This window comes from Bombina bombina, chromosome 4 (assembly GCF_027579735.1).
Source record: "Bombina bombina isolate aBomBom1 chromosome 4, aBomBom1.pri, whole genome shotgun sequence".
Classification (NCBI taxonomy): Eukaryota; Metazoa; Chordata; class Amphibia; order Anura; family Bombinatoridae; genus Bombina; species Bombina bombina.
Window position 1 is genome coordinate 740,549,792 of NC_069502.1, and position 13,456 is coordinate 740,563,247.

The following is a 13,456-nucleotide window of genomic DNA, read 5'->3' on the forward strand; positions in this document are numbered from 1 at the left end:
TGGCTTTATTGACAGAGAACAAACCTAAATGTTGTTTGACTTTTTTAATTTACACAGTGAGCTTTTGCCTTAGAGAATTCAGAAATGTTTACCATTTGACTTTTCTCAGCTCAGCTATTTAAATACCAGTCAGCCTGCAAATAATTAATCTGCAATCATTTTGTGGTCCGGCACCTAATGAAATGAACAAACATTCCTTTGGTTGTTTTTAGTTTGGCTGTTATAAAAGCAACAATGGGCTACATTTGTAAACTGCCAACTTGGCTAGTTTCAGTGCGCTAAAGTCACTTTATAATTGTGTATACTCATGCAAATAATGCTTCCATGCCAGTTATAAGTTGAATATTTAAAGGGACATTAAACACTAAATAAATGCTGGATAGAATGAAGCATTCAAAGTAAAGATTAGTCTGAGAATAACATGTAAATATTTTTTTTTTTAAAGTTTCCTTAGCCGTTTAAATATTGACAAAATGAGTGTAAAGTTTTAGTGTCTATAAAACAATGAGAGCTGCCATGTTGTAACTTAGGTTACCTTCTCTGCTGTGTCCAATTAGGGACAGTTATAAATAGGTCACTAGAGTGTGCAGCCAATGGCTGTGTAGAATATAACAGTGTTCTGCACTTCCGTTTGTAACAGGAATCGAAAAGCTCACAATTTCAGAATGGAATTACAGGAAAAGGGATCAAAATAAATAATGAAAGTATACTGCAGAGTATTTATATATATATATATATGATTTTATCATTTTATATTACTATCTCAAGGTGTTTAATGTACCTTTAAAGACAATTTAAAGGGACAGTAAACACCTTGAGATATTTTTATATATAAAGTTTGTTATGCATAAAAGTGACACACTTTATGTTAACATTACATGATAAAAGGTTAATAAAAAGTCAAAATTAAACATTATATATAGAAGGGTCACTAGTAAATTACAAGTAGGGTTTCCACGGCTAATTGAAGAACTAGTCATTATTGTAATTGCAGTCTCTGATAGGCTCTGTTAATACTACTACCAATAATAATAATAACTTATAATTATATTTCCATATTCCTTTAAATTATTTTGAACTGGCTTTTATATTTTGTGCACGATCTGTCCTTTGAAACATGAATACTAAATATATTGTAGTGCTATATATCATTATGAAGCCATAATTTCTTATCCCCCCCCCCCTTTAATTTATTTCCATCTTCAACCACCTCAAAAAATACAGTATCTATTTTATTTATATCTTATTTATCTATTTATATTTTAGCCCACATTTTTTATTTATTTGTATTTGCTTTCTATTTTATAGGAATCAACTGTTGCTGAAATGGAAGATAAAGTTATAAATGTTGTAAGTATATTTTATAGATGAATAATTAATTGCATGACTGAGAAGGATATTATTGTAGTTAAAGGACAGACATTTTTGTAATAGCTGTTAAAAGAATCTGCTTGTATACTTATTATATACTACTAAATGTATTTTCTAGCTGAAAGTACATTTTAAGTCACATACCATGCTCTCCAGATTAACCTAATTCAGTAAGTATATTTAAAGGGACAGTCTACACCAGAATTTTTATTGTTTTAAAAGATAGATAATACCTTTATTACCCATTCCCCAGTTTTGCATAACCAACATAGTTATATTAATATACTTTTAACCACTGTGATTATCTTGTATCTAAGCCTCTGCAAACTGCCCCTTTATTTCAGTTCTTTTGACAAACTTGCAGTTTAGCCAATCAATGCCTGCTCCCAGATTACTTCACATGCACGAGCACAATGTTATCTATATGAAATACGTGAACTAACACCCTCTAGTGGTGAAAAACTGTTAAAATGCATTCTGAAAAGAGGTGGCCTTCAAGGTCTAAGAAATTAGCATATGAACCTCCCAGGTTAAGCTTTCAACTAAGAATACCAAGAGAACAAAGCAAAATTGGTGATAAAAGTAAATTGGAAAATTGTTTAAAATTACATGCCCTATCTGAATCATGAAAGTTTATTTTGGCCTAGACTGTCCCTTTAACCCCTTAACGACCGAGGACGTGCAGGGTACGTCCTCAAAAAAAAGGCAGTTAACGCCTGAGGACGTACCCTGCACGTCCTCGGTGTGGAAAGCAGCTGGAAGCGATCCTGCTCGCTTCCAGCTGCTTTTCGGTTATTGCAGTGATGCCTCAATATGGAGGCATCCTGCAATAACCTTTTGAAGCCATCCGATGCAGAGAGAGCCACTCCGTGGCCCTCACTGCACCGGAGACCGGTGGCTTACTTCGTTGGTGGGTGGGAGCAGGACCGGGAGGCGGGTGGCGGCCATCGATGGCCATGGATGATGCGGAGGGGGGCGGGATCGTGGGCGGGGATGTCAGGGGGCACGCAGAGACACGCGCACGTGCACGGGGAGGTGGGGGCGGGCGCGTGCACGGGGAGGGAGCGGGTGGGAACCGCTACACTACATAAATATTTTATGTAGAAGTGGGGAAAGAGGGGGATATTATTTACAATTTAGCAAGATCGGTATGGCTGGTGGGGTGTTAGTCTGTGGGGGGGAAGCTACACTACAGAAAAAAATAAAATAAAAATAATAAAACCCTTTTTTTTGCAAACTGGGTACTGGCAGACAGCTGCCAGTACCCAAGATGGCCCCCAATAAGGCAGAGGGGGGGGGTTAGAGAGCTGTTTTGGGTGGGATCAGGGAGGTTGGGGGCTAAGGGGGGATCCTACATAGCAGCATATGTAAATATGCTCAATTTTTTAAAAAGAATATTCAAAGATGCCTTTTATTTTAGTACTGGCAGACTTTCTGCCAGTACTTAAGATGGCGGGCCAATTGTGGGGTGGGGGAGGGAAGGGAGCTGTTTGGGAGGGATCAGGGGGAGTGATGTGTCAGGTGGGAGGCTGATCTCTACCCTAAAACTAAAATTAACCCTGCAAGCTCCCTACAAACTACCTAATTAACCCCTTCACTGCTAGCCATAATACACGTGTGATGTGCAGCAGCATTTAGCGGCCTTCTTATTACCAAAAAGCAACGCCAAAGCCATGTATGTCTGCTATTTCTGAACAAAGGGGATCCCAGAGAAGCATTTACAAACATTTGTGTTATAATTGCACAAGCTGTTTGTAAATAATTTCAGTGAGAAACCTAAAATTGTGAAAAATGTAACGTTTTTTTTTATTTGATCGCATTTGGCGGTGAAATGGTGGCATGAAATATACCAAAATGGGCTTAGATCAATACTTGGGGTTGTCTACTACACTACACTACAGCTAAAATTAACCCTAGAAGCTCCCTACATACGCCCTAATTAACCCATTCACTGCTGGGCATAATACACATGTGGTGCGCAGTGGCATTTAGCAGCCTTCTAATTACCAAAAAGCAACGCCAAAGCCATACATGTCTGCTATTTCTAAAGAAAGGGGATCCCAGAGAAGCATTTACAATCATTTATGCCATAATTGCAAAAGTTGTTTGTAAATAATTTCAGTGAGAAACCTAAAGTTTGTGAAAAAATTTGTGAAAAAGTGAACAATTTTCTTTATTTGATCGCATTTGGCGGTGAAATGGTGGCATGAAATATGCCAAAATGGGTCTAGATCAATACTTTGGGATGTCTTCTAAAAAAAAATATATACTTGTCAATGGATATTCAGGTATTCCTGACAGATATCAGGGTTCCAATGTAACTAGCGCTAATTTTGATAAAAAATGGTTTGGAAATAGCAAAGTGCTACTTGTATTTATGGCCCTATAACTTACAAAAAAAAGCAAAGAACATGTAAACATTAGGTATTTCTAAACTCAGGATAAAATTTTGAAACTATTTAGCATGGGTGTTTTTTGGTGGTTGTACATATGTAACAGATTCTCGGGGTCAAAGTCAGAAAAAGTGTGTTTTTTTCCATTTTTCCTCATATTTTATAAATTTTTTTATAGTAAATGATAAGATATGATGAAATAATGGTATCTTTAGAAAGTCCATTTAATGGCGAGAAAAACGGTATATAATATGTGTGGGTACAGTAAATGAGTAAGAGGAAAATTACAGCTAAACACAAACACCGCAAAAATGTAAAAATAGCCTTGGTCCCAAACGGACAGAAAATGGAAAAGTGCTGTGGTCATTAAGGGGTTAAAGTGAGAGGAAATTCAACATTAAAGGGACACTGATCCCAAATTTTTCTCTTTCTTGATTCATATAGAGAATGCAATTTTAAGCAACTTTCTAATTTACTCCTATTATCAATTTTTCTTCGTTCTCTTGCTATCTTTAGCTTACATTCTTGCTTTTCAAATAAAGATACCAATAGAATAAAGAAAATGTGATAATAGGAGTAAATTAGAAAGTTGCTTAAAATTGCATGCTCTATCTGAATCATGAAAGAAAAAAATTGGGTTTAGTGTCCCTTTAAAGGAACATTAAACCCCGCATTTTTCTTTCATGATTCAGATAGAGAATACACTTTTTTTTAAAAGTTTCAAATTTTCTTCTATTATCAAATTTGCTTTGTGTGCATGTTTTTCTTTGTTGAAGTTATAGAGAGGTAGCGTGCACATGTTTTGAGCACATGACAGGAAATAGTGCTGCCATCTAGTGCTCTTGCTAATGTATAACATTGTTGCAAAACTGCTCCATATAGTACTGCAGTTATATGCAAGCACTAGTGTAATTATAAAATGCTCTAAAATAGAGCAAAGAAAAAGAACATTTTCGTTTTGCAAATTTGATGTCCCTTTAATTGTGTTTTGAACTGTGCCTTCACCTTATGGAGTACTAGATTGTAATATTTTCTTTGTTAAAGGGACAGTCAAGTCCAAAAAAAACTTTCATGATTTAAATAGGGCATACAATTTTAAACAACTTCCCAATTTACTTTTATCACCACTTTTGCTTTGTTCTCTTGGTATTCTTAGTTGAAAGCTAAAACTAGAAGGTTCATATGCTAATTTCTTAGACCTTGAAGACTGCCTCTAATCTGAATACATTTTGACCACTAGAGGGCATTAGTTCACATGTTTCATATAGATAACATTGAGCTCATGCACGTAAAGTGACCTAGGACTGAGCACTGATTGGCTAAACTGCATGTCTGTCAAAAGAACTGAAATAAGGGGCAGTCAGCAGAAGCTTAGATACAAGATAATTACAGAGGTAAAAAAGTATATTAATATAACTGTGTTGGTTGTGCAAAACTGTGGAATTGGTAATAAAGGGATTATCTTTCTTTTTAAACAACAGAAATTCTGGTGTTGACTGTCCCTTTAATTCCCTCTTGCCATATTTCATTACCCTGGAGTTATGAACTTTGCTTTTGTGAAGTTTTGTAAATTATAGTATTGGATAGGTCTGGACATTTTTTGCATTGCTTAATTTTCACACTGACACCTTATCTAAAGAATTTGGTATGGATGTATTACTCATGATATGAATAAAATATGTAGGCGCCTTTGCAATAATCCTTATCCTTAAATACCATTAGCCTAGCCCCAGCATCTTGGTATTTCCGTACTTGGATTAAAAGTTGTAAAAGTGTTGGGAAGAATCCTTAGATGATGTTCATTCAAATTCCTCTTAATAATTTTGCATCCCTGTCATGTTTTGACATCAATCAAGCTTTGTTAGCCTCTTTTTTTTTATTTTTTTTTTTTTTTTAACAGAAGGGCATTAACACTGATCAGTCTTAATAAATAGCATTGATTTTTAAATAAAGCTTTGTTTAAAAATATTAAGCTCAAAATTGATCTCTCCCCAAAAAAAACTATTATTATACATTATTTATTTATTTTACTTGCTTTTTCTGTTATCTGACTCTGTAAATTGTGCGTTTTTCACTCTCTCCAGAGAAAAATAAGTATGGTGGAATCTAGCGTTTCCAGCAACATTATACACAGTGATTTCTTAGATCAGAACACAAGCTTATTTAATCTGTCTAAAATTGGCCACAGCAAATGAGATCAGGTACATGGATTCCACTAGGTTTTTCAAGGAGTTTATTCCTCAACAGCTTTTGATTTGCAAACCTTGTATGTTGCGTTAACAAAATGACAGTGATAAATGGTTATAAAACAGATATTTGGCATGCTGATATTTTACAGTGTTGTACTTATATGTTAACATATTATTTTTTTAAATGTATGCATCAGATATTAACTGCCATGCAAAAGAGCTACATAAAAAGAGATGGCACAAAATATGTATTATTGCAGCCCTGAGACAAATCCATTGAAAAGCCTTGTGAATGGTGTTTATCCTTCTTATTAAAGGGACAGTCAAGTCCAAAAAAAACTTTCATGTTTCAAATAGGGCATGCAATTTTAAACAACTTTCCAATTTACTTTTATCACCAATTTTGCTTTTTTCTTTTGGTATTCTTAGTTGAAAGCTAGACCTAGGAAGGCTCATATGATGATTTCTAAGCCCTTGAAGGCCGCCTCTAATCACATGCTTTGTATTCGCTTTTCACAGCAGGGGAGAGCTAGTTCAGGTAAACCCTATAGATAACATTGTGAGCATGCCCGTGGATTGTGGCAGACACTGCACTAATTGGCTAAAATGAAAGTCAATAGATAATAAATAAAATGTCATGTGATCATGGGCGGTCAGAAGATGCTTAGATACAAGGTAATCACAGAACTAAAAAGTATATTATTATAACTGTGTTGGTTATGCAAAACTGGGGAATGGGTAATTAAGGGATTATCTATCTTTTAAAACAACAAAAATTCTGGTGTTGACTGTCCCTTTAAGGACAGATATAAACAAGCCCCTGCACAAATCAACCAATCGCTGTGCAGAATGTTGGAGGGTTAGGTTTCTGCATTCTACTTCAATTTTCAGTGTTAAATTTCAAGAAATTAAGGCATTATAAAGTTGTTGTTTTTTTAATTATACAGATATTAAGGTGAAAATAAAATGTGCATGGGTGTATTTGAATTTGAAATTCAAATTTTTTTGCAATATACTTCCATTTGCAAAAAGACTTCTAATAAAAAGTTATTAGTATTTTTCTGCAGCATATGCACATATGCTGTGCACCAGTATTCAAACACCACACCTGTTCAGATAGCTGGCAGTGGTGTGTATTGCTTATGAATACATAATTTGTGTCATATCGGTGCATGGGGCCTTCACAGGATATGCGCTTATGCTTCAGAAAAAAAGTAATAACTTTTACTAGAAGCTTTTTTTTACAAAAATGCACATTTCATTTTTGACCTTTCTATCCCTTTAAACATTTCATGGGAATATAATTTTGAGTTTAAAGGGACAGTCTAGTCAAAATTAAACTTTCAAGATTCAGATAGGGCGTGTCATTTTAAACAACTTTCCAATTTACTTTTATCATCAAATTTGCTTTGTTCTCTTGGTATTCTTAGTTGAAAGCAAAACCTAGGTAGGCTCATATGCTAATTTCTAAGCCCTTGAAGGGTGCCTCTTATCTGAATGCATTTGACAGTTTTTCACAGCTAGAGGGGGTTAGTTTATGTGTGCCATAAAGATAACATTGTGCTCATGCCTGTGGAGTTACTTATGAGAGGGCACAAGTCTTTAAAAAAAAACTGAAATAAGGGGGAAGTCTGCAGAGGCTTAGATGCAAGATAATCGCAGAAGTAAAAAGTGTATTAAAATAACCGTATTGGTTATGCAAAACTGTGGAATGGATAATAAAGGGATCTTTTTTTTTTTTTTTTTTTTTTTTAACAATACAAATTCTGGAAAAGACTGTCCCTTATACTTTGTTTTTATGCATTTCTCAGGGTCATTGTGTTGAAATAAATGTGCATTTTTATAAAAGAATGTGGTAGTTGTTTGCTATATTACCAATTTAAATTCTACTCTAGAAGAAAAGTTAAAACTCCTTTGTATCTCTCAAACGTAATTTATATCAGAGTATCTTTCATATGCACCATCAGCCTATCCTTACTTTGAATCTGTCAGGCTGTCTTTGAAGAAAACATTGTTTACATAATTAATTCAGAAACATGCCCAACTCTGTTGCGCCCCATTAAACATTGACATAGATTTTGATATATTTGTTCCCGGTAAATTTTTATAGTTCAGTGAATATATGCACTTCTAAAGTCCACAGCATTTACCGTTATAGTCTGCCATTTTGAAGTGTAGCTATATGTCACTTAGGACTGTTGAAACATGTCAGTTAATTTCACATCTATTGTCAGCACATAATCTTGACTTCCTGCATTCCACTTTGGGTTCATATGAAAGTGTTTCTTTGATGGACATAATATGCAGCTGAAAAGGTCCAATTAATAACAATGTTCTTGGCTGAAGAATTAAATAGTTTGGCCAAAGAAAAAGGATTTCCCTTTCAACTGTGTTATATTGTTTGCGATGTCCGGAAACTGAGCACTGAAAAATAATTTGAACTATAATGATAAAACATTTTTTCATCAAATGCATTTTGTTACATTCCTTAGATAGGTAAATGTAAACGAAGGAACTTCCAGGCAAATTATAAATAATCACAAATGTTCTAAAATTAGAATATCTTAGATGCTGCAATTTAGCTTCCTGAAGGAAACGGAAGTTAGAAAATTTTAGATCTATGATAAATATTGCCTGATATTGTTTTTTTTTTTTTTAAAGGAAAAAAGTCTCTTTCTTTAAGTAAAAATAAACTTAAAGGGAGATGAAACCCATTTCTCTATTTTTTCTTTCATGATTGAGATAGAGAATACAATTTTTAACAACTTTAAAATTTACTTATACTATCTAATTTGAAACAATTTTGACTTTCATGTCCATAAATGTGTTACATGAAAGGCGATTAATGAGTTTCAACAACTACAGTATTTATTCGCTTAAATAATGCCCTGAAAAATGTATTTCACTGAGAAAATACCACAGAACAATTTTATCCATACAACTGATAACATTTATTAAATCTCTATTTACTATAAAGTGATAGTAAATCCTAGCATTTGTGAAACGCTAGGATTTACCATTGGAACAAATAAAGGGGACTTTAATTCATGAAGTATAAATACTTCATTCTGAAAGCTCCTTTGTTTGCAGCATTCGCCGCAAAGAGCTTCTAAGGCAGCCACGGCAGAACACTATTTGGCTGAGAGGTGACGTTTCCACCTCTTAGCCAATAGCCATGCGGGAAATCTGGCTTGGCGCCGGCTGGTGTTGGATTTCCTGCACGGCTATTGACTAAGAGATAGAAACCTCTCAGCCAAATAGCGTTCTGCCGTGGGCTGCCTTAGCAGCTCAGTGTGGCGAACGCTGCAAACAAATAAATGAGCTTTCAGAATGAAGTATTTTATACTTCATTAATAAAAGTCCTGTTTATTTGTTCCAATGGTAAATCCTAGCGTTTCACAAATGATAGGATTTACCATCACTTTAAAGTTGCATGCCCATCTGAATCATGAAAGTTTAATTTTCACTAGAATGTCCCTTTAATAGGATTACAATATTAGCTTTGTAAACAACTTTCCAATTTACTTTTATCATCAAATTTGCTTTGTTCTCTTGCTATTTTTTATATAACGCTAAATCTAGATAGGCTCATATGCTATTTTCTAAGCCCTATAAGGCCGCCTCTTATCTCAGTGCATTTTGACCGGCTTCACAGCTAGACAGTGCTAGTTCATGTGTGCCATATGGGTGACATTGTGCTCACTCCCGTGGAGTTATTTATGAGTCAGCACTTATTTGCTAAAATGCAAGTCTGTCAAAAGAACTGAAATAAGGGGGCAGTTTGCAGAGGCTTAGATACAAGGTAATCACAGAGGTAAAAAGTGTATTAATATAACAGTGTTGGTTATGCAAAACTGGGGAATGGGTAATAAATGGAATATCTATCTTTTTAAACAATAACAATTCTGGAGTAGACTGTCCCTTTAAGTATATTTTTTTGGCCCTTTGATATAAGATAACTACTAGAATTAACATTGCATATATATATTGTTCATTTCAGGCCAAGGTGCTTAATGGGATATGTGACAAAACTATCAAATTTACTTCAGATGCATTCACGAGTCAAGGTGCCTGTTTGGAGGAAGTTTACCTAACAAATATTAAGCCTGGTGAAGGACTGGTAAGTTGATTTGTCATAATATTATGCTTCTTATTAACAGTACTGACATCTTAAAACTTTCTTATTTCTATAAAAATACATTACAGTACAAATTACCTTATGGTTGTCATTTGAAATCTCATTCTTCATGTCTTAATTTAAATGCATCAATAACATTTTTATTAAAGGGATATGAAACCCAACATTTTTCTTTCATGATTCAGACAGAACATACCATTTTAAACAACTTTCCAATTTACTTCATTCTCTTTGTATCATTTGTTGAAGGAGCAGCAGTGCACTAGGGGGAGCTAGCTGATCACACTGTGTGATCCCGTAACAAGAGGCATATATGTGCAGCCTCTAGCTAGCTGCTAGCTCCCAGTAGTGCTATTGCTGCTGCAGAGTCTACATAGGTATGCTTTTCAACAAAGGATACCAAGAGAATGAAGCAAATTAGATAACAGAATTAATTTGGAAAGTTGTTTAAAATAGCATGCTCTATCCAAATCATAAAAGTTTAATTTTAACTTTACTGTCTCTTTTTATTAGACATCATTTGTGCATATTCTTATTTTTCAGCCTCTAGTCGGACCCCATATTTTTAAAAATTAGACTCTGTGGTATTAGCCAATTAGAGGCTGTTTCACTCAGCTATTTGTAGTAAACAGGAGCACTTTAATTAAAATTAATAAATTAAATTTAGTAAGTGCCAAATAGAGCATTTATCCAAGATTTCCCATTTATGGCCACTGCTTAGTGTTCTATAAAAATTGAATGTAGCGGTATCATGTCTTTTAATTTATTTATCTATTTATTTTTACGTAAAGACCATGGTTATTTGTCACACCTTTGTATTCTACTATAAAAAGAATGGTTTGTAAAGCTCTGCTTCTAACCTGTTTTAAGCGAGTTTCCTTTTAATTTGTGGTCTCCTGGGTGACAGGAGATTTTATTGTTTAGTAATCTATTCCTAAGAAATCCGGACACTAACCATATGGTTTTAGTTTAATTTTCCTAAATGATATAGCCCAGCTTTGTAAACACTTATGTCACTGTGCTGAGTCTTTTCTGAAAGAATATTTTGGAAAATAAATCTCTCTCTTATAAAAAAAATGAAAGGGAGATTTAAAGGGAAATGTAATCTTTCGTGATTCAGATAGAGCTTGTGATTTTAAACAACTTTCCAATTTACTTATATTATCTAATTTGTTTATTTGTCTTGGTAGCCTTTATTGAAAAGGATACTTAGGTAGGCTCAGGAGCTGCTGATTGGTGTCTACAAGTATATACCTCATGTTATTGGCTCAGCCAGTTTGTTAACTAGTTGTTAACTAGTTCCCAGGAGTGCATTGCTGCTTTTTCAACCAAGAATACCAAGAGAATGAAGCAAATTAGATAATAAAAATAAATTGGAAAGTTGCTCTGTCTCAACTAAGAAAGAAAAACATGGGGGTTCATGTCCCTTTAATTCATACATTAATTCTAATTTCTGTCATTTTAAAGACGTTACAAACTCTTAAAATGTCTATCATATTTATGAAAGTGTGCTATTGAAACACACTAAAACAGATTTAGTTGGGCATACAAAGGTTATGTTAAAGCTTTTTATTTTGATTGTAAAGCTTAGTGGAAGTACATTTTGCGTGTCTCTGGGGTTTAAAGAAAAAAGCACTAAGCAGGGGCTTATACTTAATAGAAATCATTACAACAAGTATTATTCATCATTTTATAAAGGCTTTTACCTTTTATTTCTTTTTTTAAAACTTAATTTTTGCAGTGTCCATCACTTCCTGTCACAACCCTACAAGGGGGTGGAGTCACTACAGGAAGGTTTATCTAGCTTAATATCATAAAACATTTAGTGTAACATGAGCTGGTTTACTATTAAGTGAATATTAGATAAACAGGTAGTTAGTTTTGCCCATGCTCAGAGGGCAGGGGCTATTTTGAGAAAGTCTAAGTGCTCATTTTGCAAGAAAACAAACAAGAATATTTTTTTACACAATTTTATATGTTTACTTTGATTTAACATATTTGTTTTAATTAAAGGAACACTGTTTAATATCTAATTGTCTGATAAGCAGAACTCAGTGTCACACCTTCCTCAATGTTGCTGTTTTTTTATTGTTTTTTGCACTAAAATTTTAATATTTAAAATGCTTTGTTTTCATAAAAACAAACAAAAAAAATTAAAAAAAATGTCTCTTATTAACCACATCAAAGAAAAAACTATTCAGTAAAATTAGTATATATCAATATACAGTAAATATAAGGAAAATAAAAAAAATGAAAGATACACACATTTTATGCAGGGTTAAATTTAGTAAGTGTGTTAATCTGTTTTGCTTTATTTGTTACCACTATTATGCTACCAACTATTCATGACCTATATCATTCCACTGCATTTTTTAAAAGATCTGTGACAGCATTTTACCTAAGAACTTTAAAGGACCATTAAACTTGACACTTCAGAAACTCATAAAATATTTCATTATTGCAAGTGAAACATTATTGCAATGTATATTAATTATTTATTTTGTAGCCTTTTGCTGTAAAATACATTTAAATTTGTTATGTGTTTCACTTTCTCCCAGGGAGGTTTGGGTTAATACTTTTGGGCAATTTATGTGAACTATGTTTACTTTTTACAGTCAAGCAGAATAGCACCTACTCTTGTAGTATAATGCAAACTTAGGTAGGAATGGTTTTCCAAATACTCCCTGTGATGAGGGAACAGACGTATCAAAATACCCTTTTCTTTACAATATACTGGAGACACCGGTTTCCCAGGAGGCTTACTTACGGATCTCTGGTTTCACTTGCGGATCTTTCATTTTCAGAGAGCCTGGGCGGCTCTCTGAAAGGTGCTGCATTTCCGCTGAAGCCACAAGCCGGTCGGTCTTTGCTCCCTTGTCTCCTCTTCACTTGGCGGGTGACGTCACGCTGTTCCGATTACGTGTGTGCTATGGGGATTTGCCGGTCTTCTGGATCAGTGATATGATGAAGGTGTTCACTCCCAACCAATCACGGAGTAGAAAAGTACAAAGAGCAAGAGGAGCACTTCAAAGCGTATATTAAAATGTAATATTTATTGTATCCACAAACAATTCCAAAAGGAGCAAAATCGGAGTGATGATAGGGGGGTCCCCTGGAGCTGCTGACGCGTTTCGACCAAAACATGTCAGCAGGTCCAGGGGACCCCCCTATCATTGCTCCGACTTTGCTGCTTATGGATTTTAAGTCCGTATTTAACAAGTAGCGGTCATGAGACGGCTGCTTCCCTAACCTCTTCAACCACCTCTAAGGGGGAGAATTTCAATCTCCCCGGTCTCGTCCAACCGTGGAGATTGACAGATCCTGCCCACGCGTGATTGGCTGTGCGCGGGCAGGGGCGGCATTGC

General features: G+C 34.7%; 1 protein-coding gene across 1 annotated transcript in view; it reads left to right on the top strand.

The window, feature by feature from the left end:
* The window catches only part of CNKSR3 (CNKSR family member 3), a 148,842-nt gene that overhangs the window by 107,779 nt on the left and 27,607 nt on the right, over nt 1–13,456 (top strand). The window contains exons 5-6 of the mRNA XM_053710983.1: nt 1,309–1,350; nt 9,954–10,073. Of these exons, the coding sequence (XP_053566958.1) occupies nt 1,309–1,350; nt 9,954–10,073 (162 nt within the window). The remainder of the gene's footprint in view (nt 1–1,308; nt 1,351–9,953; nt 10,074–13,456) is intronic.